Genomic DNA, 23136 nt, shown 5'->3' with positions numbered 1-23136 from the left:
AAAAAAAAAAGAAAGAAAGAAGAACAAAGAGCAGCAGAATACGATCAAATAGAGAGATGGGAGAAGATTTCGAAGAAAAATATCCGATCGTGCTAACGGCTCTTTCTAACCTGCAGTGAAAATAAAAAAAGAAGAGACTCCCTGTTCGTTCGTTCCGTCCAACGTTGAACTTAGTTCGGGAACAATTTGCTCGTGGCCAAGCCGCGAAAAAAGAAAGGGAGAGGGAGGCAATTAAAATTCTTCTCGATTTTCATCGCGCGAGTTCTCACCACATTCGAGGAGTCGAGGAAAGCAATTTCAACCGTCATAGTCATAGAGACGAGGGAGGGGAGAAAAATCTTGTTGATTCAATTACCCCCGGCTCGAAACTTTTCTCCTTGGTCGTGTTAATTAAACGCGAGCGAGTCACGCGCGACGATTCGTTCTTCCTTTTCCCTGCGTTTCCCCTCTCCCCTGTAAAATTAATACGTAAGCGTAAAAGTGAAATTGTTTTTAATTGACGATATTACGATATTAATCGTGCGGCGATAACTTTTACAGTCCACGAGTCGTTTTGTTACGATTATCACGTTCGATGATAAAGAAAGAAAAGAAGTATATATCTGGAAGTAAAAAGAAAAAAAATGTGAGAATTAATCTTGCGTAGAAACTTTCTAAATTAAATCTGAAAGGGGTAATAATTCGATCCAAACAATGCTTCGAAATTCTAAAAATTTGAAACAATTTTTCAGTTCCGAATTTTCTGAAAGAAAGAAAAGGAAAAAAAAAATTGCACAAAAGGATTAATATTCTTAAGGAGGCCTCTTAACCCGATCTCATTTCTCGGCCAGCGATAACCAACGGAACAAAAAGTTCCTTTGATAACGATACCGAGACTGTAATAATCCCGGTTATTTACGCCATAACGAAATCTTTTATATAAGAATACGGGGCGCGCACCTCTCGAAAAGACGCGTTTACACCACCACTGCCTTTTATACTTCTTACTTTGCCTCCTCCCCCTTTCTTCTTTCCTCATCCCTGCCCCTCTCTCGTCGTCCCCGAAGAACAGTTCTCGCCACCGAGAGAAAAACGATTCTCTTGATTCCTCTCGGTTCGAGATTTTACACGGCCGTGAAATAATGGAATATGATTCGAGGAGGAGATGTGGTAACGATAGTTGGATTAAATTTACAATCTCTATCGCAATGTAATTGTTAAACAAGAGATGATTAAAATAACTCGAATAATTCTCTTATGAAAATATAGTATATTATATTATAATATATTATATTATATAGTATATTATATTATAATATACTATATTATAGTACTATAAATATAGTATATTATATTATAATATACTATATTATAGTACTATAAATATAGTATAGTATAGTATATTGTATATTTTTAATAACAAAATTCGAATGTCTCTTATGAAAATATAGTATATTATATTATAATATAATATACTATATTTTCTATATAATCTACTATATTTTCTAATATAATATCTTATAAATATACTATATTTATAAAATATAGTATATTTAATATAAATATAGTATAGTATAGTATATATTATATATTATATATTGTATATTTTTAATAACAAAAATAAGACAAGGATCCCTGAGATTCAAATGTAAAGCGTCTTTGATTATTTTGACTAATCTCCACGACGATCTTTTTTTTCTTTTTTTTTTGGGGGGAGGAATCGATATTAGAACGGAGAATTCGACTTCTGTTTTCGTAGACGACTGAATTTCGTTGTTTTTCCTACGGACCAAAGATCCTCCAACTCGGTAAACAGGATAATTTTCGCGGGATATTTATCGACGTTCAAGCATTTTCTCTGTTATCAGCTTCCCGTGACCAGGACTTTTATTGACTTTCCAGCTTTTCGATTCTCTCCAAGTTTAAGCTGGGAAAGGGGATCAACTTCTAACTAAGCTGGTGGCTGGAAATGAGAAATTTCTTTGACTTCTTTCCTTACACGGGAAGATTCTTTTTTTTTTTTTCCTCCGCGGGCGGAAATTAAATTGTTCGAAAGAGACTTCTTCTTCTTCTATTATTTCTATTATTTAAATCGAAAACCTCGAGAAATCGAATTTATTTTATTAATTTATTCAATTGTCAAACAATTGTGCTGTTATCTGAAAAGAAGATCCTCTCAGAAAATAATCGCACAATTTCTTCGTCTCACACATATATATGTATACATACACACACACGTTGTATTATTCTATTCTTCGTTCGAACAAACTTTCCTTTCCCCGGGATCGATCGAAACAAACTCGAGAGGGCATCGAAAGTGCATTAACACGGGAAGGAGATCTGCATCGTGGAACTTTGGATAAAAGCTCGAGGAAACAAGGGAGGAGGGGAGGGGAGACTCGTTTCCCCGATGAAAAACTCGGAAAGGATAACCGCGAAAAGTGGTCGGAATTTCGTCGATGGCTGGTCACTCGCGTCCACCCCTTCGACCGAGCAAACAACCGTGGTGAAAAAGTTTCGTAACTTAACTTGATGCGAGTTAACATAAGTTGTCCATAAGTGGGAATTGGTTGTATACTTTTAACGGGGAGGTTATCAAGTTTATCAATTAAAATTAATTAAAATTGGGTTCTTGTAAATGAAATTCGAAAAGAAAAATGATCCTCGAATAATTCTTTTATTGCGAAATTAGGTGTAGCTTCGTGATTTCAGATCAGATTAGAAATTTATATTCGTGATGTGTAACAAGGGAAACCTTTGAAATTGGAAAAAGAAAAGTTAAAAATTTTTAGAATGTCTTTCTCTTCCTCTTCGAGATACGAAAATTGACAATAATTAGTTCTGCGATCAATTCGATCTTTTTGCAGAATTTAGATAAAATTTCTCTATTTAAATATATATGTTTTACATATGCTGGGAATTTAGGTACTAATGAATCGAATACAATGCAATTTTCTTTTTTTATTTCCTTTTCACAAATAAAAAACGTATGTAATTGTTGGGAATTTTCACGGAGGCCATTTATCGCGAGAAAAGAATTTGTTGCGAATTACCTGTGTCGCGGAAAAATGTACGTGCGTAATTAATAATTGAACACGGGCAATTACATAGAAATAGCGAGCAATTGTTAGTCTTGTAGCAATAGCTTAAAAGCTCGTACAATTGCATCAATAGTTTAATTCGAAGAGGATTATAAATATTCTTATTCGTGAATAAATAATTTTCTACGAAGGCAAGCATAGTATTCTAGGGAAAACCTTTCAACTGACCTCGTATTTAACCTTTTTTCTTTTAAAAAAAAGTACCTACTTTCACATTTTTGCGGGCCAAGTTTCATTTACCTGTCTACCAGAATTAATCGATTTTACAAATTACGTTTAAAAAGAATAATAAGCTCGTAATAAAATATATTTATATTATAGATATATTAAATTAAGATTTCGTTAACAATTAAAAATTGTCGAATTAGAAAAAGGTGTCGTGCATAATTTGAATATTATATTTGGCCAGAATTTCCAACGTGTGACCAATAGAAACCAATTATCGATAATGTCCATTAGCACTTGACGTTACGTCTGCAGCAACGGTGTCAACTCATTATTATCGATGGTCGAACGAGAAAGCCATACAGAGAGAGGCATAACACCGAGGGAAGGAAAATGATCCTTCAGGAAACCAGTTCGTATCGAATCCTCCCCAGAAGCCGTAAAACATATCGCTCCCCCAATTTCTTTCTTACCCTCTCGCGAAGGGTGAGAATACTTGTTCTTTTACTTCTTCTCAAAGTAAAAGATTCCCTTATTTTTTTTCCTCGAATAATAATAATTCGTGAACAATTTAATTTTCGGTTGATTTAATCCTTCGTTTTCAATCGTAATATCAAATTGATGAAAGTTTGAATTTCGAGGACGTGCAATTGTGGTGGATGTGTGACAAATTTATTTGTGGATCATGTTTTAACAAGCTTCATATCTATGTAAATCAAATTAAAAGAATTTAAGTGATATTCAATCATATATAACGACAATAAGCATATTCTTAAATATATTATAAATATAGAAATATTCATTCACTGCTTCATTTTTTTCTCTGCAACGACACCTTTATACCTTTAAGAGCACAAATTTCCAGTCCATCGATTCTTCGAAGAGCACGTTTGTATATACGATATTTGCATCATTAATGAAATAATGGATCCTGAAAGCATCCCTGTTTCTTACTCTTCGTTTCACCGGTTGGCCAAAGTCTTCGAATCGGGGTCAAGGAAATGGTTCCGCATCCTATCCATACCCCTCCTATTTTCTGGCGAGGGTATAGGCTTTTATCTGCACGTAGACACTCGTGCAAGGAAGGAAAGTTTTAGGTATAACAGGATCCCTCCTCCTCCCCCTGCTTCGTTGACCCGCTCGATCGTTAATACGGTATGGATTCATTTTCAAGTAAGTTGGATCGATTTATCGGCGTGAAAGTGATTCCTCTAAGGGAAACCTTAGAGACGTCGTTTCCATGGGAAAGTGCTCAATTGGATTATCGGATGACCTCGGCTTTAGACCTTTTCCCCTTCCTTATATTTCACCTTAACGCTATCGCTTTCCTTACTTACTTAATTGTCCTCCCTCCTTCTTCCCGGGATATTTTACACGGTTATTGTTAATTTTCCTTATCTTTTTCTTTCTTAGAGGATAAATTTCGTATCTATTGAAATTTTAACGATTTGACAATGGTTAATCTTATTAAAATCTTGAAATTGGTTTTTGAAATTTTAAAAGTTTCTCGAGCATTAATGATATATAGATAATAAAAATTCATTGAATGTTCTTTATGCCTCGTTCTCAATTTTCCAAATTTCGAATAGTGTGCCATACATGTTGATCACAGTTATGTCGTACCATTACTCAGTCACTTTGACAATAGTATCTCTGAAAATCCCGATTTTATATGTACATCAAAGATATGTTACGTTTTGGAAAGGTTATTTCATGAAATTTGCGAGAATTAAATATATATTGTTGGGGACTATAAAAAAGATTTAAAAATAAGAACACACGTGGATATCAAAGATAATCGAGGTCCATTGAAATGAAGACAATTTTCAGATGCTTCGAATTTTTGCATGAAAATAAGAGAATAAATCAGTTAAGAAAAGGAATTACGGAAAAGGGCTTTCAACGTGCTCTTCTTCTTTTCAGGAGTTAGTTGTACAAAGCAAGGGAGGATAAAACTGGGATGAAGCAAGACTTTAAAGCCCATTTATATTTTGCTGCTTAAAAATTAAACAATAAGAGAATATGATTATTCAACGAGCGACAAAGTAGTAATAATTCCCATCCATATAAAAATAATTATGTAAAATAAAATAATCTTATTTCCAAGTTAATTCTCGCTGATTAAAAACTTGTAACAATATAATTTCAAATATTATTCCAAGAATCTTGAAACAATAATGTTTTACGAGAAGATAAACGACCATCATCCACTTTGACAAGAGATTTGTATCCGCTTTTACTTTTTTCTCCTCTTTAAACAAATAAATTTACAGGTTTAGAAAACAACGGGAAGGGAATTCTTCTCGTTTTCGCGAAGAAGAAGAATTCTCTCGTGTGAACTACGCGGCTCTCGTGCTCGATCAATTTACAGGGCGTTCCGCCACTTTTCCGACTAGTTTCCACCAGTAACCCCACCTTGTTAGACGTCAAAGTCAATATGCAAACGAGGGATGGGCGAAGTGGTGCCTTATCGAGTTTTAATATTTATTCGTGCCGCGGGAAACTGTGCACTTCCCTTCTGGAAGAAACTAAAAAATTGAATTCCGTAGGCGGTCGCAGGCCGATGACAATGGAGGAATTGCGCCTCGATAATCAAATTACAAATCGCCAATAGTCGCAGGCAACGGCCGCTTTTCTCCCCATCCCCGAACGAAACGCAATCGGAATTTCAGATCCGGTTTTTTCTCCTCTTTCTTTTTACCTTTGTTGCTTCGAAACAGGAGATGATTCTCGAAATGGGGAGAGTAATACACGAGAGATTATTATCTTATCACGATTCGCTCAGATGCTTTCATTCGTGGTAGAATAGTAATACGAAACAAGTATATAAAATTTTTCAATGATTTTCTCTGAATGATAAAGTATTAAATAGAATGTATGAAGATTTTTCTCGAGATTTTTTCGAAAATTTTACTTCGTATTAATACAAAGAACGGTTCTTCTTTCGACTTATAGTCGTATAACAATTTGCATCTCGCTCCTTTTTCCCGGTATTTATCTTCCCCCTTTTTGCTTGTTTAATCTTTTTCCACCTATCTTCCACGCTTCTTCCCTCTTTTCTTCCCAGTTTCTTCGCCATTGTCATTGGAAGACGAGAAAATTTAAAGCTCCCCCGTTGCCCGTGGAACCGCCTTGTCGATTTATCTCAGCGAAACTTAAATAGAGAGGGAGGCGAGGGTGAAAAAAGGGACGAGAATTTGGGGGAATTGTAACCGATCGGTGGAACGAAAGGTAGCCTGGTGAGAAAAAAATTTCCCCTAGAATTACGATCGTTAACTTACGAATGTTATTCGCGCTGTGAAACTCTGTGGATCTTGTTTTCTATATTTTTTCTCTCTCGTAATTATGTAAATTTTCGAAATTTTAAAGATGTTTGAGAATAAAGAAGAAGAGTTAAACGAGGATATTTTTTTTCAAAACGTTAGAAACATCTATTATATATCGTGAGATTATAAAGTTGGGATGATTAGGTTACAGAAATACGAACATATTTTGTCGTAATTAAATTGTTGCTAACCGTATGATTTAATAAACGAAATAGAGAAAGAAAAATTTGAAATCCAAATTCGAAACACAATTTGGAAAGTGCATAAAACGATCGATATAGTTTAGACGTAGTTTTAATGAACCTGTTCTCACAAATTGGGTACGTTTGGGAAAATAAACGAGGGGGGAGGGAGAGGAGGATGCATTTATCCTCGGTCTGCTCGAAATGAATCTTCGATACGGCGTGCGGTCTGTTGTTAATTGCTCAAATAACTTTCTGTAGCGCATTTACGAATTCCGCTTACCCTTCCCGCATAACTACGGTTTCCATACACTTTATCACGCGCGTAGATATTCATTTCCAAGTATCGAGACAGCTCGTGTATTGCGTTCTGGATATCTTTGGGACGTTTCCTCGATACGTTTGAATCTGTCTAATAATAATTTCGAAGATCTCTTCGAGTTTTCATCGTCACCTCTTCGAAAAAAAAAAATTAGAAATTAGAAATTATCGAGGGTTTAAAATTGGAAACGAATTCAAGAGGAGATAAATAATATTTTCGATTACAATTACGAAATCATCCTTTGATTATTTTTTAAAATGGAAAGTTTGTCGTGCAAAAGGGACGAAGTCATAACTCGCTCGTTAATTGGCCAGATTAAACAGATGATATCCCAAGAAGTTGAAACACATCATTAAATTCGAATTCTCCAAGCTTTGACTTTAAACTTCATCCACCCAAGCCATTTCATTACTTGCTCGCACCTTCTTAATTACAACGCACCATCCAAGTTTCCAGACAGACAGACTTTCCTCATTCGCGATATATCTCCATAATATTAACCCGAAAAACCACCTCATTTTCCGCGCGTCGTTTAAACTATGAGTTTAAAGTATTCGAATCAGGAATCGATCTGGAAAGCTCACGATTATATACAACTTGTAGATAAAATTAATTCAAATTTATAAGTTCGATCAATTAAGATTCAAGATCTCTTTCCAATAAATTTCCATCGTCAACGATTTAGAAAATTACTCCACTCAATTTCGATAAATTTTTCAATTCCATTTACAATTTGAAATTTTCCCAGGTCGTGTTGGAATATTTGGAAAGCGTCGATACGAAAATAAAAATATCGACTCGAACGTGATCTTCGAAATCTCAGCGCGGCAAGAGTATTGGGGATACACGTTGGCCGCATAACAAATATCCCCAGAGCTGGGGGAGAGATTTATTAAAATCGGGGAAGCCGGGGAAGTTGGCTGGGTTGAAAAATTTGAGACGCGGATGTTTTCCACGGAAATTTCAACGTGCAACTTTGCCCCGGCCTCCAACTTCCCAGACAGGATCATTCGTAATTCAAAGACGCATCCATCTCCGCATCTATGCATATATGCACGCGTGAGAATAAGCCCAGCGTTTGCAAACTTCTCGGCAGTTGCGTTACTTCATTTTCAAGTGTTTGTTTTCTTCGGCGTTAGTTCTTCGCCATTCGCAAACATCGCGATGCGAGCCGGTTGGAAAAAGAACTGGAAGAAAGAAACAGATCCGTCTTCGCTTTCCTCTTACTCGATACAATGCGTTGCGAAACAGGATTTTGCAAAGAAGAAGTTTCAATTTTGTAAACAACGAGTTAGATCTTTTTATTTTGCTTTGTTTTAAGCATATTGCGAATTTTTAATAAGATTAAATTTTCGCTTCGACGAATTCGAAATATCGACTTTGTTTTTGTCGATAATTATTAATTGGGAATTGTTTCTCTCTTCTTTAACGTAACTATGTACTTTTTGTTCGTAAAGAAAAATTGAATTTTGGAAAACACAATTCGTATTATTCTTAAACTGCAAATGTTTATTTATTTTGAATATGCAAGGATTTAAAAAATATCCAAAGTGATATATTTTCCAACAACGAAGAAGACGAATATTTTTCTCACAAAGTTATGTGTGTTTATCTCCGTCTCGTTAAATTACCATTTCCATATCTTAAAAATCAACGGGAGCAAGTGATCCATATTGTAGAACAGGAAATTAAGCTTTTGGCGAACGGCCCGGCCAATCAATACTTCTCATGAGCAGCGTGCAATAAAACACACCTCCCGTTATTAGCACTCGTTGAATCCCGTCGAACCATTTCTTACACGGGAAAAATGGGGCAGAACAGCCGCGATAAATTTTACTCTGAAACGCGGGTGGCGGATTATTATTCGAGGAAAAATCCGTTCGAGTAAACTGAATACGTTCATGATTACAAAACTCGCTCTGCAATTTGTCAATCGTTTCGATCCCATTTTCCAACCTTATTATTTCTTCAGAAAAATTATATATCACATCATTGTATCCAGTTGATAGGCAAACGAAATTTTTAAAAATTCTTCTTCAATCAATTCATATTTAGGAAGATTAAGAAAGTAAACTGAATTCATTATTACAAAACTCGCTCTGCAATTTGTCAATCGTTTCGATCCCATTTTCCAATCTTATTATTTCTTCAGAAGAATTATATATCACATCATTGTATCGAGTTGAGGCAAACGAAATTTTTAAAAATTCTTCTTCAATCAATTCATATTTAGGAAGATTATGAAATAAACGTTTTTGGGATAAATTATTATTAATCCTTTCATCGATAAAATCGAAATTCAATCCTCCAAAGAAAGAAACGAAATTTCACGTGCATCCATCCAGTCGTGCTTAACGCATTCCGCATGAAAGGGTCTTCCTCCTCGTTCTGTAAGCGTTCTGTTTGCTTGTAACCAACACCGGGAGGAGGAGAAGGAGGAGGGAGAAAAGTCTCGTTCAAATAAAGAACCGAGTGAAATCCACTCGTTAAGTAGCAAGTAGGGGGTTGCGTTCGCTCTTTGAAAATGGCTGCGTGCATCAGGGCTTCGCATGACCTAATTATGATAGCGGCGCGCCACTACACAGCACAGACCGAGTGCCGTTCACCTACTATAAATGGATGCCCGTAAACCAGTCCCTGCATCGCGATTACACCCCTCTCGTAATAACAACCGATCCGTCTCGCCAACGTGAATGAGGAGAGAGAGAGAGAGAGAGAGATGGATAGAAGAGAGAGAGGCGCACGTGCGGAAGTAACGTTTTGGAGTCTTCCGTAACCTCGGCAAAAGCCGATCGACGTATCGACACCTCCCTCCTCGATTTTATCATCTCCCCTCTTGTAAAACTTTGATTCTGTGTTTAATCGTTTAACCATTAACCACGCTCCACTTTTCACAGAGGGATGAAGGTTACTTTTACCTCCAAGGGAGACCATTTCCAAAGAAATTTTCTTCTCCTTCCATTTTTCCTCCCCTTTCTTTCTTTGGGGGAAAATTGGCAAAGATTGCCGAGTGAACTGGAGCTTCTTGTGCGATTAATAATGATTTTTTCTTTTTCGTTTCTTTTTGGAAAACGGAACAAGTTCACGTTGGAGTGACGTTTTCTATGGTTCGGCCGGAATACATAATTGAATAATTTGAACGTTCGATCAGAATTTCGTTCGCGTCGCGTCAGTCGCAGCGTTTAGAGAGGAGAGGATAGGAGAGACCCGTACATGTGATAGCGGTGCTTCTGTTCCCGTAGATGGAACAAGAGGCAAAAAGAGGATGCGCGTTATGCAGGGGCGGGTTCCAATGATCCCCAACAGTGATTGACATATCGACACGTGCCATCTCTTTCACCTGGTTTTCTCGTCACTCGTACAATGAAATTTCACCTTTTTTCTCCCCCTTCTCTCTCCATCTTTCCTCCCCTTCTTCTCCTCCTCTTCTTATTTTCAATGTCGAATCAACGAAGTGCTCGAGCGAACGGATTATAACGTATGTGTACGTCACGGAGGCGGAAAATTAGTCTCGTTTCATGGCGCGAGATTTGCCAGATTTCGCGGCTCCGGCCAAATTTACAAATCGAATTTGCACGTGAAAGTTTATGCAAACGTTTAAACACAGGCCGATAACGTTTGCCGCAGACGCCGCTCCCCGATAATTTTATGATAATTTTACGATAATTTTCCACCGGAGGGGTTATTTCCCTTATCTTTGATCGCGATGTATCGACACATCGGCGGGGAGAGAACTTTGCTCATTAGCAATCCGCGCGCTCGGATCGTTTCCAATACGCCGATCCTTTGACTCTCAACGTATAAACAGGTTTGTTCCAGGTATGAATCTGGTGATTAGAAACTATTGATTACAGCCTGGCAATTACGCCTCCGAAACTCGAATCGCGCGGCGATGGAATTTTGATGCGGACCCCGATTCCGAATTCACGATCGATTCAGAGAAAGAGAACGTACGCTGCAAAGAATCAATTTTGAATCCTTGAACACCTTGGATATGATCGATATTCGAGATAATTATTTAAACAACGATCCATCAACGATATCATATATACAATTATTGTCGTACGAAAAGTTATATCTTTTCGATTCAAATAAATTTCTAATAAACACGGTGGTCAAATCCGATCGATTCAGAGAAAGAGAGCGTACGCTGGAAAGAATCAATTTTGAATCCTTGAACACTTTGGATACGATCGATATTCGAGATAATTATTTAAACAACCCATCAGCGATATCATATATACAATTATTGTTATACGAAAATTTTATATCTTTTCGAATCAAATAAATTTCTAATAAACACGGTGGTCAAATCCGATCGATTCAGAGAAAGAGAACGTACTGGAAAGAATCAATTTTGAATCCTTGAACATCTTGGATACGATCGATAATTATTTAAACAACTCATCAACGTGATGATATACAATTATTATCGTATGAAAAGGTTATATCTTTTCGAATCAAATAAATTTCTAATAAACACGGTGGTCAAATCCGATCGATTTAGAGAAATAAAGCATACACTGGAAAGAATCAATTTTGAATCCTTGAATACCTTAGATACGATCGATAATTATTTAAACAATCCATGATGATATGCAATCATTGTCGTACGAAAAGGTTATATTATTTTCGAATCAAATAAATTTCTAATAAACACGGTGATCAAATCCGATCGATTCAGAGAAAGAGAGCATACGCTGGAAAGAATCAATTTTGAATCCTTGAATATACACCTTGAATACGATCGATAATTATTTAAACAACCCATGATGATATACAATTATTATCGTACGGAAAGGTTATATCTTTTCGAATCAAATAAATTTCTAATAAACACGGTGGTCAAATCCGATCGATTCAGAGAAAAAGAACGTACTGGAAAGAATCAATTTTGAATCGAACACTTTGGATATTCGATGATCGATATTCGCGATAATTATTTAAACAACCCATGATGATATGCAATCATTGTCGTACGAAAAGGTTATATTATTTTCGAATCAAATAAATTTCTAATAAACATGGTGGTCAAATCCAATCGAGAAAGAGAAAGAGAGCGTACGCTGCAAAGAATCAATTTTGAATCCTTGAACACCTTGGATACGATCGATAATTATTTAAACAATCCATGATGATATGCAATCATTGTCGTACGAAAAGGTTATATCTTTTCGAATCAAATAAATTTCCAATAAACACGGTGATCAAACTCGAGTCGAATCCATTGGAGCGGAACACTTTTAAATTTATTATCAATCTAAAATTTCGAATTACGGCGATATTTCAGGAGCGAAAGTCCTCTGGAGATGGAGACTCGAATGGAGGACGGAGGTAACCGAGCCCGCGTAATTATCGCGTCGATAATCGAAGGGCAAAGTTTCTCTTAAACGTTGCCGGCCCATTGACACTGGCAGAGTCGTTAGGAACCGTGGTCCAACCCTTCCCAAGTCTAAATAGTACCGGTGCAAACTCGTCCAAGTTTCGAATGCCCAACCCGAATACGTAATGAGTACGTGGCCTGTTGGGTTTCGACGGCATTACGCGAGCCGGGCTATTATGACTAATCGTTTGGAATAGCTTCGCTATTCGGCCCAGCCAAACATTTCGCGTCCAGAATAAAAATTTTCCCGATAACCTTCCGTTTAATATCTCTCTCTTACATCTACGCCGCTCGAAAACCGTGTTATCGCCACCAATTAATATAACTTTCTTAAAAGATTTTCACATTTCGAGGATTGGTTATCATTTATCGAATTTTCGAAAATTTCTCACGATCCAAATTGATCCGTTGTAGTAAACCAAGTATTCTTATTGCAGAAATTTTCTATAGATTCTTTTTTTTTTATCATTCGTTAAAAAAAATTTTCTCTCGAGATAAATTTCTGCTATCCAAACGGAATAAATATCATTTTCCGGCGAATATATGTGTTTCTTAACAAAATTTCCTCGGTTCACGACTTTCAGGTTCCCCAGGGTGTACACTCACTCGACGTCATCTAATCTATGACCTAATCTCAAACGTAAGTACAGTTCACCAGCCCCTGTGGAATAGATAGAGAGAGGAAGATGGAGCGCGATATACAGGGTGTCCGTTTTACATACAACGAAATATCTCGAATATCTCGTCACTTAATTCTTATTTAAAATTACGAGAAGATACATTATCACATGTTTCGTATTACTATAAAGAAAAGTACTTTATCTTTTGCCTTGACCGAGCCTCAAAATAAATATATAATCTCCTCGCAACGATCTTATTTCTTTTCCTTAAAAAACGAAATATCTCGAATATCTCGTCACTTAATTCTTATTTAAAATTACGAGAAGATACATTATCACATGTTTCGTATTATTATAAAGAAAAGTACTTTATCCTTTGCCTTGACCGAGCCTCAAATGTAATCTCCTCGCAACGATCTTGTTTCTTTTCCTTAAAAAACGATATTTAAATGAGACACCCTGTATACGCGCGTGTGTCGCCGCAATGGATCAGGGAGGGGGGGAGGAATGGGGCCGAGACTGAGAGGGACAGTGATAAATACACGTACAAAGAGATGGCGCGAGGAAGAGGGGGACAAGATGGCGGGATAGAGATGGAAAATGGCCGGGCATTGGACGCAGCGGCGTATTAGTGCAACGATTGCCCGCAGCAGGTCTGGGTTAAGTGAATGGCTCTGCCGAGGGCTTTGCTGATTATGGTGTCGTCATTGATCCAGATCGAAATTGGCTTGCTTCTGTCATGGAACGCGCTCAGAGGACCATTAATATCCTCCTGGGTGCTTCGATGGAACGAGAGAAATGGCCAAAAGGGGAAAGGGGTGGCCCGGTCACAAATTTTACCATGTACGAAGATCTCGTACCGGCGATCCTCCTGCAACGAAATTATTCGATTCCATAATTCGGTTATTTAATTCTCTGCCTTCGAATCGTCCTTCATTTTCTTTCTCATCGAATATTCCAATTACGTTTTAGATTACGATTCACGAAAGATCTTCCTTTCTTTCATACATTTTACGAATGAATCCATTGTTATTATTATTATATGTCGTGCCAATAATTTTACACTTTTATTATTTATTAAAAAAGGAGTTAAAGATAGAATTAAGGAAGATTTTATACGATAATCGTTTATTATGATAGATCTAAAATAATAAATTAAATTGGTAAAAGAAAAAGAGTAAGAGTAACACCGATTCGAGAAAATTTTCCATAGAATCATACGCAAATAGGATTTTATATAGGAATCGGAGGAAAAAGCGGGATAAGGAAGAGTGAAAAGAAAAGGAATGGGGGGGAGGGAGAAAGGAATGATTACAATGGTGAATCCATTGAGTGGTCTGCATTCAATTCGTGTGATTGAATTGGTTTTCTGCAACGGGGCTTTTCATATACTGGCTCGATAATGTACGTTGACGGACTTTATAATTAGGGGAGAAGTCAATTACACGACCCGCTCCCTTTTGTCGGGCGAAATTTACAATTCTTGCATCTTGTTGCGATATCGAACATTTTCACCTCTCTGAAAATTATCACTCACTCGTCTTGGATTGATTAATTGCCAGTTAACCAATAATTTTTTCAATTAAAAATCGGAGAATTTATTCTCCGATATTTCTTATCATTATTTTTTGAAGAATTTCAAACGTTTCAATTAACGATTCTTCTTACCTTCTCTGCCTGCCTGCAACCAAGAAACAATTTTCCACGTTTCTAAAACGAAAGCAAAAGCAACATCCCTCCCCTTACCCATGTCAAATATCGAGATCAAAGAATTAATTACAAGCCTGTCCAATTTCCAATCCAGCCCGATAGAAAGGCCCGTAATTTCGAATTGCCATTCGTGTCACGCCAATTCGAGAACAAAGGCCTATATAACTGATAACACGACCGTCCAAGATACGTACCGTCCACCCTCTCCAATCTGTGAACAACCAACTTAGAGAGAGAAAGAGAGAGGAAGGTAACTGGAAAAGTCAGCCAAAAAAGAAAGAGAGAGAAAAAGAGTTACTTTCACCGACAGACTTTTCGACAATTTCGTCCAAAGATAGACCCTCTGTATTCCGGCTTATTCACTAATCGAAGATTCCAAGGCAGATAATAGATATCCCTGGAATCAGATTAAAACTTGGTCTCGTTAAGCGAGATCAAAGGAATCAATTCTCTAATGGCCGGTTAAAAATACTGGTTTTCGGTATTGTTGCGTCATCGTGCTCCGATTGAATGTGAACAGGAAATGGAAGGTGGAAGTGGAAGATCGTTTCTCTCTCTCTCTTACTCCCCTATCCATATCTGTCGATTGCCAATATCTTGGCAAGATGGGAAGGAACGAACGAACGGGATCTCTGGGTCAGATAAGAGTTAGTGCTCACTTGTTGACCCGTTTCAACCGATCGTAATTTATAGAGATATACCGGGTGTTCGCGTGGTAACACGTATCGATTTTAAGATTGAGATGTTTATTATCGTGATATAAATCGATCAATTTTTCGTCGAAATATTTCTTTTCAAGATTCTGTAAATATCTAGGCATCCGTTTATCGAAAGATTTATTAATGACAAATAATCTTTCAAATTAGTTTTAATTTCAAAATTGAAAAATTACGAATATTCGATTGGTGTATTTAAAAAGAGAAAAGGGAGTATGGAAATTTAAAACTGCAAATTAATTTCGTGGAATAAAAGTAATAATGCTGTAAGTTAAAGTTAGCTCGATTCTTAAATAAAAAACCTGAACAAATTTTTTTACTTACACAAAGTCCAGTAATTCACTCACGTCATAATAAAATCATATATATAAAAATATCATCATTTTTTATCGGTTACAAACATTTCCCATTTAAATTAATTTACACTTGTCCGTCAATCGAGACAATACATCAATCATCAACAATCAACTTGATTAAATTCCTTCTTCATAATAATATACCCTTAACAACAAACAACACGATTTTATCAATTACACTTGATTCCTTGTGCATCTACCAGAACAATATACGTGTATGTATATACAAGATCTCCCTAATTAATTAGAAACACGAGATTTAATCGCAGAATATTTTCATCAAATTATATCATCCGTATCCGGGACGGATATTTACCCGTCCGTTTTAATTAAAACGGCGCGATCATTCGAAACGGGGGATTTTTCCATTGTCACTATCTTAATTATGCGCACGATTCGTTACATTAATAACCCGCGTCCCCGGCAAATGTTCCTCCAACAATTTCCGCTTCCACCGATTCGACAGGTCCTCTTCGAATTTAATTGAGCGCTCTTCGATTACTGCCCTCCCCTCGAGGGAGTTTAGGCATAAACTTGCTCGGGATTTACCGATACGTTCTCCCCCTCCCCCCTTCGAGTCCGGCCGAATAGTTTCGATCGAAAGTTTGCGGGTCCCGCCGCCATTAAACGGTAACCAATCCCGCCAATATAATTCCCGGAGCGAAATTCGAATGATTAGAAATCGTAGTGAAATATCGAGGGGTGGCCGAGTTTCCAACTGATAATTATGGGAACCGAGTTTCGTTTTTTCGAGGAAGAAGGAATCCTCGAAATATTCCTCGAGTAATAATAATAATAAAATGAAGATTAAGAATACAAGATTTTTGGATTTAGAATATTTAAAAGTTTTTTAAGGATGATCGTTTTGCTTTATGAAATCGTAATATGATGATTCAAGAATGAATTTAATTTAATTTTATATTCGACTAATTATGCGTTGATTATTTTCATAAAGGAAAAAGATCTGCCCTTAAATAAATTGGCCCTATTCGATTAAAAGTCCTTTCAAACGCCACGTCAAGAACAGTTATTTAAATAGAAGCTGGATTATTAAGGATTGACAAGGGGGTTGCTGTTGGAAAGTTTGTTTAAAACGGCGGAACAATTAAGTTTTGGATCGAAGTAATTAAAAGCGCGGAGGAACTTAATTAGAAATTAGAAATAAGAGAAAAAGTCAAAGCGTTTGTATATTATTTTCATGCTCACCTGTGCACCGACCAGGCCAGCTCGTAATCTGGGGATGTCCGTGTGACTCCAGTCCGATCTGGCCCAAGGATCAACCCTTCCGAGATCGCTGCTCAGATTCACCTCGCCGAGTTGATTGTGTACGAACTTTCTGACGTTCCAGGGCAAATCGTTGTGCCTGGCCAAGGAAACGTTTCGTGATCAATTAAAATCGTTACAAACAAATTTTCTTTTCTCTTCTACAAACAATCTTTCTCTTTTTTCTTTTCTCTTCTACAATCGAGGAATACAATTCATTATAATCAATACTTAGTTGTGAAGAGTTAGACAGTTTCAGTGGTACAAATCAATCAAGTTAGGACAAGTGAAACAACATTATTATATATATATCGTATCTAAAAATTCAACGAAAAATTATTCTTCCAATTCGTTTCCAATTTCGATCGAGATATATATACGATTCTTTCGAGCTTACCCGTCGATCAGAGGCACTTCAGTGAGGATCCTCCTGATCACGTCCAGCCTCTGCTGATGCGTGACAGGCGCGGATTGCAGAAGCAATGGTAGACAAAGCCCACCGAGGAGGAGAGCCGCGACTAGGAGCAAGATGGGCGCCAATACTCGGCACCTCCTGCGAGGACTCTCTTCCCTCCGATCTTTGCTGCTACCGCTGCTCGGCGAATCCTCGCACGGTGGTGGCAGTCGCACTGTGCCGTTGCACGGTGCCACGTCTGGCAGTTCTGTTAGGCACGTCGTCTGAAACGGAAACGCGCCGTCTAAATTATATATCGTCACGCGTGTCCTTTCATTTCGTTCATGTTCTCATTTTTATACACGGAATTTAGATTTACTTCAAGCTAAGTAATATTCGAATAAGTAGAGGTAGAAATTATATAGTTTGATAAGAAAATAGAGCTGTAAAAGAAAAAAGAAAAGAAGAAAAATGTAAGTAGTGATCGAGGAGATGTTCTCGAGAGTCGCATTGCAGACAACTGTGCAACTTTTTTTCGCGCTTATTCCAACTCGTATAAAGTGGAGTAACATCGAGACGGGTTCACCACGCGTGTCCTCAAATCCTTCCACCATTTACCAACACTCTGAGGAAAGTTTTATCCGGCTGCTGACACGAAGCAGTGCATTCTTTCTCTCGATATATAGTAAGCAAGTTGGATACGATCTCGTGCCAATCTTGCGTAAACGATGATACACGTCGTGATTGTGATGTTTTGCTTCGAGATAATCCTAAGTTATTTTGTAATAATTTTAGAATATTTTTTACTCAGAGACATTTTGAAATTTTTACCAATTATTTATCATTTCTGAATTAAAAATATTCGATCCATTCTCGAAACTTGCAAGCCTCCATCGTACCAATATTCCTTGGTAGACACGGTGTGTACCATGCTCGGATTCACTAGTTTCATATGCTACGATCCAATATCAATTTCAGGGAGCAAGTAAACGAAGCATCACTGCTGACAGCAAACCAATTCCCACACGACTCTATTTTTCTATTTCCAACCATAACCGTTTTATTTCCCAGCCAAATTCCATTTACATATCACATACGATATCTACAAAAAATAAATTTTCAAGATTCTCCATGGATACCTGTTTGCACATACTTTTATATACCTTGTTAATACATTTATGAAATCAAAGCTAATTCGAAACGATAATCATAAAATACAATTGGTTTATTTAACCAATCGATCCTTCTAACTTTAAAAAAAAAGTGTTCAATTTTAAACCATTTAGACGATTTTTTAAAGCCACAACTTTAAAGAACTAATCGTTAACTTCACTTTATTTTCAATGTTATCGATAACTGGAAATGAAAATTCGTTTTTAACAGAATTTAATATAATTTTTCAATATAATAAACTCGCGAAAATATGAATGCACAGATACCTTTTCCTTTAATCCATGGAATTCCCAAGGAAATAACGAACGAATCATCGAGCTTCACGCACAAATCGTCGGTCCTTTCGCCGCATTGGTAATTCTGCCAGTTTAGGGCAACATTGGGTAGCGTGGAAATGAGGGGGAATCCCAGTCTCATTCGGATTCCCCCTCGTTCCGCAGTTCTCGGGTTTCTTCTCTCTCTCTCTCTCTATATATATATATATACTTATACACACACGCTGCACCCACTAGAAACTTCGTATCTCTGTGCATCCGCATTATTGTGCTCTATAAATACAGGAAACTCGGCTGTGCCGAGTCTACACACGGCCAAAGAGAGAGAGGGAGAGAGAAATTGTACGTCAGCCAGATAAAAGTTTCGTCGAAGTGCCAGCTTCTTTCGACTTTCTCGCTTCCGCAGTATAAAAACGTTGTATCCAACGACAACAGGGAGGATTGCGGATATTCACGTTGCGAAACTGCGAAATTTGCTCGAGGTTATGCGGAAGTGTTTTACGGATCATCATATCATATTTCCCATATATCCGAGGATAAATTGCGATTTTTCAATTGTTATAATCGTTCCAGCTGGATACACTGGCTTAAACTTTCTAATTCTTTTGTATCCATTTTCTTTTTTCTTTTTTTTAAAAAGTTAGCCAAGCCACTCGTAAAGGAAATAAGATCGAGAATCTTTTGAAAGATTCTCGCCAATTAAATTCATCTCCTTAATAATTAAGTAGTTTTTTTTCTTAAACACGTTTCATTCGAAATATTAAGTATTAAGTGACAGGTGAAATTAAACGAATTATCTCTCAGAGCAATCTCTAACGCGTTCTTGGGTTGAACAGTCGATAAAGGAGAGCGTAAATTGAGGTTTTACACGGATTTACCGTGTACAACGGTATAAAATTGGATTCATTTAGGCGAAACACAAACGGCGGCCGCACCGAGTGCGGGCCCGTTCCCCCGTGAAATTTAATTTTCCCTTTTAATTGATCGATACTATCCGGAATTTCGAATTCCAATTTTAATTAGGATAGATCTACGATCTGCGTCGGTGTTACAAACTATAACGGGCAACGTCACGCTACGTTAACAAGGAATTTGCCGCGCCGGATAAATGTTATTAATGTTACACGCGGCCCGCTCCTCGTAAATAATCGTTTAATTACACCCGATCGTTGTTTGATACGCGCGGTTTTCGAACATGCTCGCAACCGATCCCCATCTTCCGCCTCGATGGATTTCCAGTTTGTGACCCCCGCATTAATCGATGAAATTCGACGATTATTTCTTTCAATCCTTCGTATCTTTATTCCATTACATCCTCTCTCCTCTTCTTTTTGAATTATTATTTGTTCTTCCTTCTATTCTTCCTTAGAAATTTAAAATACTTGGATCATTCAAAGATTTTATTTCCTTCCAATAGTTAAGTAAGTGATACAGTTTACCAATGGTCGGCCAGATGAATTCTTCCGCATTCTATTACTTTCTTCTCTTTTTCATCGTCTAAAATTCCAAACGAATTGGCATCGTTTCACCAAATATATATAGCTCAATTATCCACTCGAGCTTCCTTACTCGATTAAATTTCACCACGGTTTCCACCGCAATGTAATAAAATATTAATCAAGCCTACCGCCGTATTTCGTTCCCTCCCCGGAACACGCATCATCATTCTCCCATTCACCACCACAACAACGATAAATCATCCCCAATACTCGCCCATTCGTTCCATTTTCCGATCTTAAAATTTCCCACCGTTATTAATAACCAATTCTCCTGATCCCTCTGAACGTGAAATCGATTCGATTCCTCGCGAGCACAATACACAAGCCACGATGATATGAAGAGAGATAACGCCTCCAAATCTTTCCAAACGAGGTCCAAAGCCGCGAACTTTCGACTTTCGAACTTGCTCCCGCGATTGTCTCCGCCTCTCCACCACAGTTTCCTCTTCCTCCTCCTTTCCTTCCTCGTCACTGGCACACAGCCACGCGTTAACGAGGGAACAAGGTGAAACTTCGCCCACAGATATTCCGCGGAATTCCTCCATTCCTCCAATATTGACGCGACATCACGTACACCCAGGCTTTTCCGCGCGATTCAACACCCATGGATCCCCCATTCGTGATCCATGGCCAACCAACGAATGCCACGCCTCGTTACCGATCAAACCGATGAGGATAGGTAGAGATCCTGTTTTGCACGATTCTGATAAATCAATAAAATGATATTTTAAGCGCGACAGAATTTGTATTACTAATAAGAATTAATAGAGAGGGATGTTGAGTTTGATTAGAGGTATTCGTGATATGATTTCAATTTCCTGTTTCTTTGGAACAGATCCTGTTTTGCACGATTCTGATAAAATGGTATTTTAAGCGCGACAGAATTTGTATTACTAATAAGAATTAATAAAGAGTTTGATTAGAGATATTCGTGATATGATTTGTTCAATTTCTTTGGAACAAATTCGTCGAGAGAAGGGATAAAAATGTTGAACGTATTGCCGAGATGTATCATCGTTGAGAAAGAAATTTCGCGAAAAAAATAGGATAAAAGCGAGCGGCCGACATCCATCAAGTTTAGAAGAACCACCCCCTTGATATCTTCCAACATCGTGCACTCGAGGGGAGCCCCAGAATTCCATTTTAACGGTTCGCTCCAACAAAGTGTGTCAACATTTCCTATCCATCCTCCGTGCCAGAGACAAAATATAATTGCGGCACAATAATTGTTCACAATTATAACTTCGCCTCGTTTGCGATTCGCTCTTCCGGGGTGAAATAAACGCGTTGCATCCGTCAGAAAGTTTCTACAACCGTCTAAGCACATCGAACTCGTCCCCTGGTTGATAAATTTGGAGAAATTTTGAAAGAAAATTCTCAAGAGAGGGCCTCATTTTTCTATTAAAAGAAAAAAAGGATTATTATTCGATCAATTTTTCCAATCTTTTATAGATGTATAGTTATCCTTTTTAAAAATTTCGAAATGAACTAACTTCAAATGTTGGATTGGAATTTGATGATATAAAAAATTAACATTTGCAGTTTGAATTTTTAATCGACTTGGAAGAAAGAAAATTCGATGAAGGATTGGATTGGAAAAATGATTTGAAAAAAGAAAGAACAAATTCCTCGATACTCGAAAGCGTTGATGAAGCACGGTTAATTGTTCCGACTACCGGGGATAATATTGTCACAGGGGGAGGAAAAAAAAACATTTTATCGCAGTTTCTTTCCCGACACGGGCCTCGATAAATCAGAATTATTACGCAATGCGGAACCAATCTCGATATCTATCCTCGGGGGCGAAATTGCCAATTCGTTGCACGATCTCCTCGAAAAATTACGATCGGTATCGGGATAAAAAGTAATTGAAATTTTTGGGAACTCTGCCGCTATAAGGCGTCGTCGAAAATCGAGTTTCCAGTTTTATTCGAGTATCTCACCAAGAGATCCTCGAGAGATCTAGAGATTCGAATTACCACGAGATCGATTTCTAATATCGAAAACGTACAATTATTCGCTTTCGAGATCAGATCGTTTAAAATTCAAAAAATCATCCATCCCTCGAATTATCCTCACCATCGGACGATTAAAATATCGGAGCCTTTTCAAACGGGGGCGTTCATTGGAATCGAGCATTACCAGCTGGTTCGACATAATTATTCGGGGTGGCGTTGCTCAAGGCGGTGTTGCTCGATTGCAAAATCGATTGCCGTAATTCCCCGTTGTTCTGTCGTCTTCCGTTTACGCGCCCTCTCCTCTCCTCCTTCGTTTTTTGGCCATCGCCTGTTCCAGTAATTAAGGGAAAACGGTCGACGCCGGAGTCGTAAATGGTTATTAAAGGCCGCGTGTTACGTTCGTTATAGAGTTTCCACGTGGAAGGTGGGTTCATTAATTAAAAATTCTTTAAAACTAGTTCCTACGGTTCAGCTTGCGCGATACCCACGGGACATCTTTCCCGTGGACTTTGCCGTGGAAAGAAAAAAAAAAAAAAAAAATGCTCGACGCACACAAAGTGACTCTTTCCTTTTTCGAGGGAGAAAACTCGACGGCCAACGAACTTTGACTCTTCTCTGATTTTGTTTCTTTCTTCTCCTTTTTCTTTTTCTCCTTAATTTTTTTCCATGCGAAAATCCTTCGAAGAATATATCCTTCGGATTGAATTTAATTAA

At 37.6% G+C, this 23136-nt stretch overlaps 1 protein-coding gene and 1 long non-coding RNA gene across 4 annotated transcripts in view; one reads left to right on the top strand and one right to left on the bottom strand.

Moving 5' to 3' along the window:
* LOC102654450 overlaps positions 1–23136 on the top strand; it is a 186326-nt gene that overhangs the window by 61404 nt on the left and 101786 nt on the right. The gene's annotated exons all lie outside the window — the stretch shown is intronic.
* LOC412926 (dipeptidase 1) overlaps positions 1–23136 on the bottom strand; it is a 148306-nt gene that overhangs the window by 31269 nt on the left and 93901 nt on the right. For both annotated transcript variants that reach the window (XM_016916214.2, XM_396377.6), the window contains exons 4-5: positions 17521–17801; positions 17067–17223 (exon numbers count right to left, since the gene is read on the bottom strand). In XM_016916214.2, the coding sequence (XP_016771703.1) occupies positions 17067–17223; positions 17521–17801 (438 nt within the window). The remainder of the gene's footprint in view (positions 1–17066; positions 17224–17520; positions 17802–23136) is intronic.

This window comes from Apis mellifera, linkage group LG14 (genome assembly GCF_003254395.2).
Source record: "Apis mellifera strain DH4 linkage group LG14, Amel_HAv3.1, whole genome shotgun sequence".
Classification (NCBI taxonomy): domain Eukaryota; kingdom Metazoa; phylum Arthropoda; class Insecta; order Hymenoptera; family Apidae; genus Apis; species Apis mellifera.
Note: the sequence above shows the minus strand (reverse complement) of the source record. Positions and strands in the feature narration are given on the sequence as shown.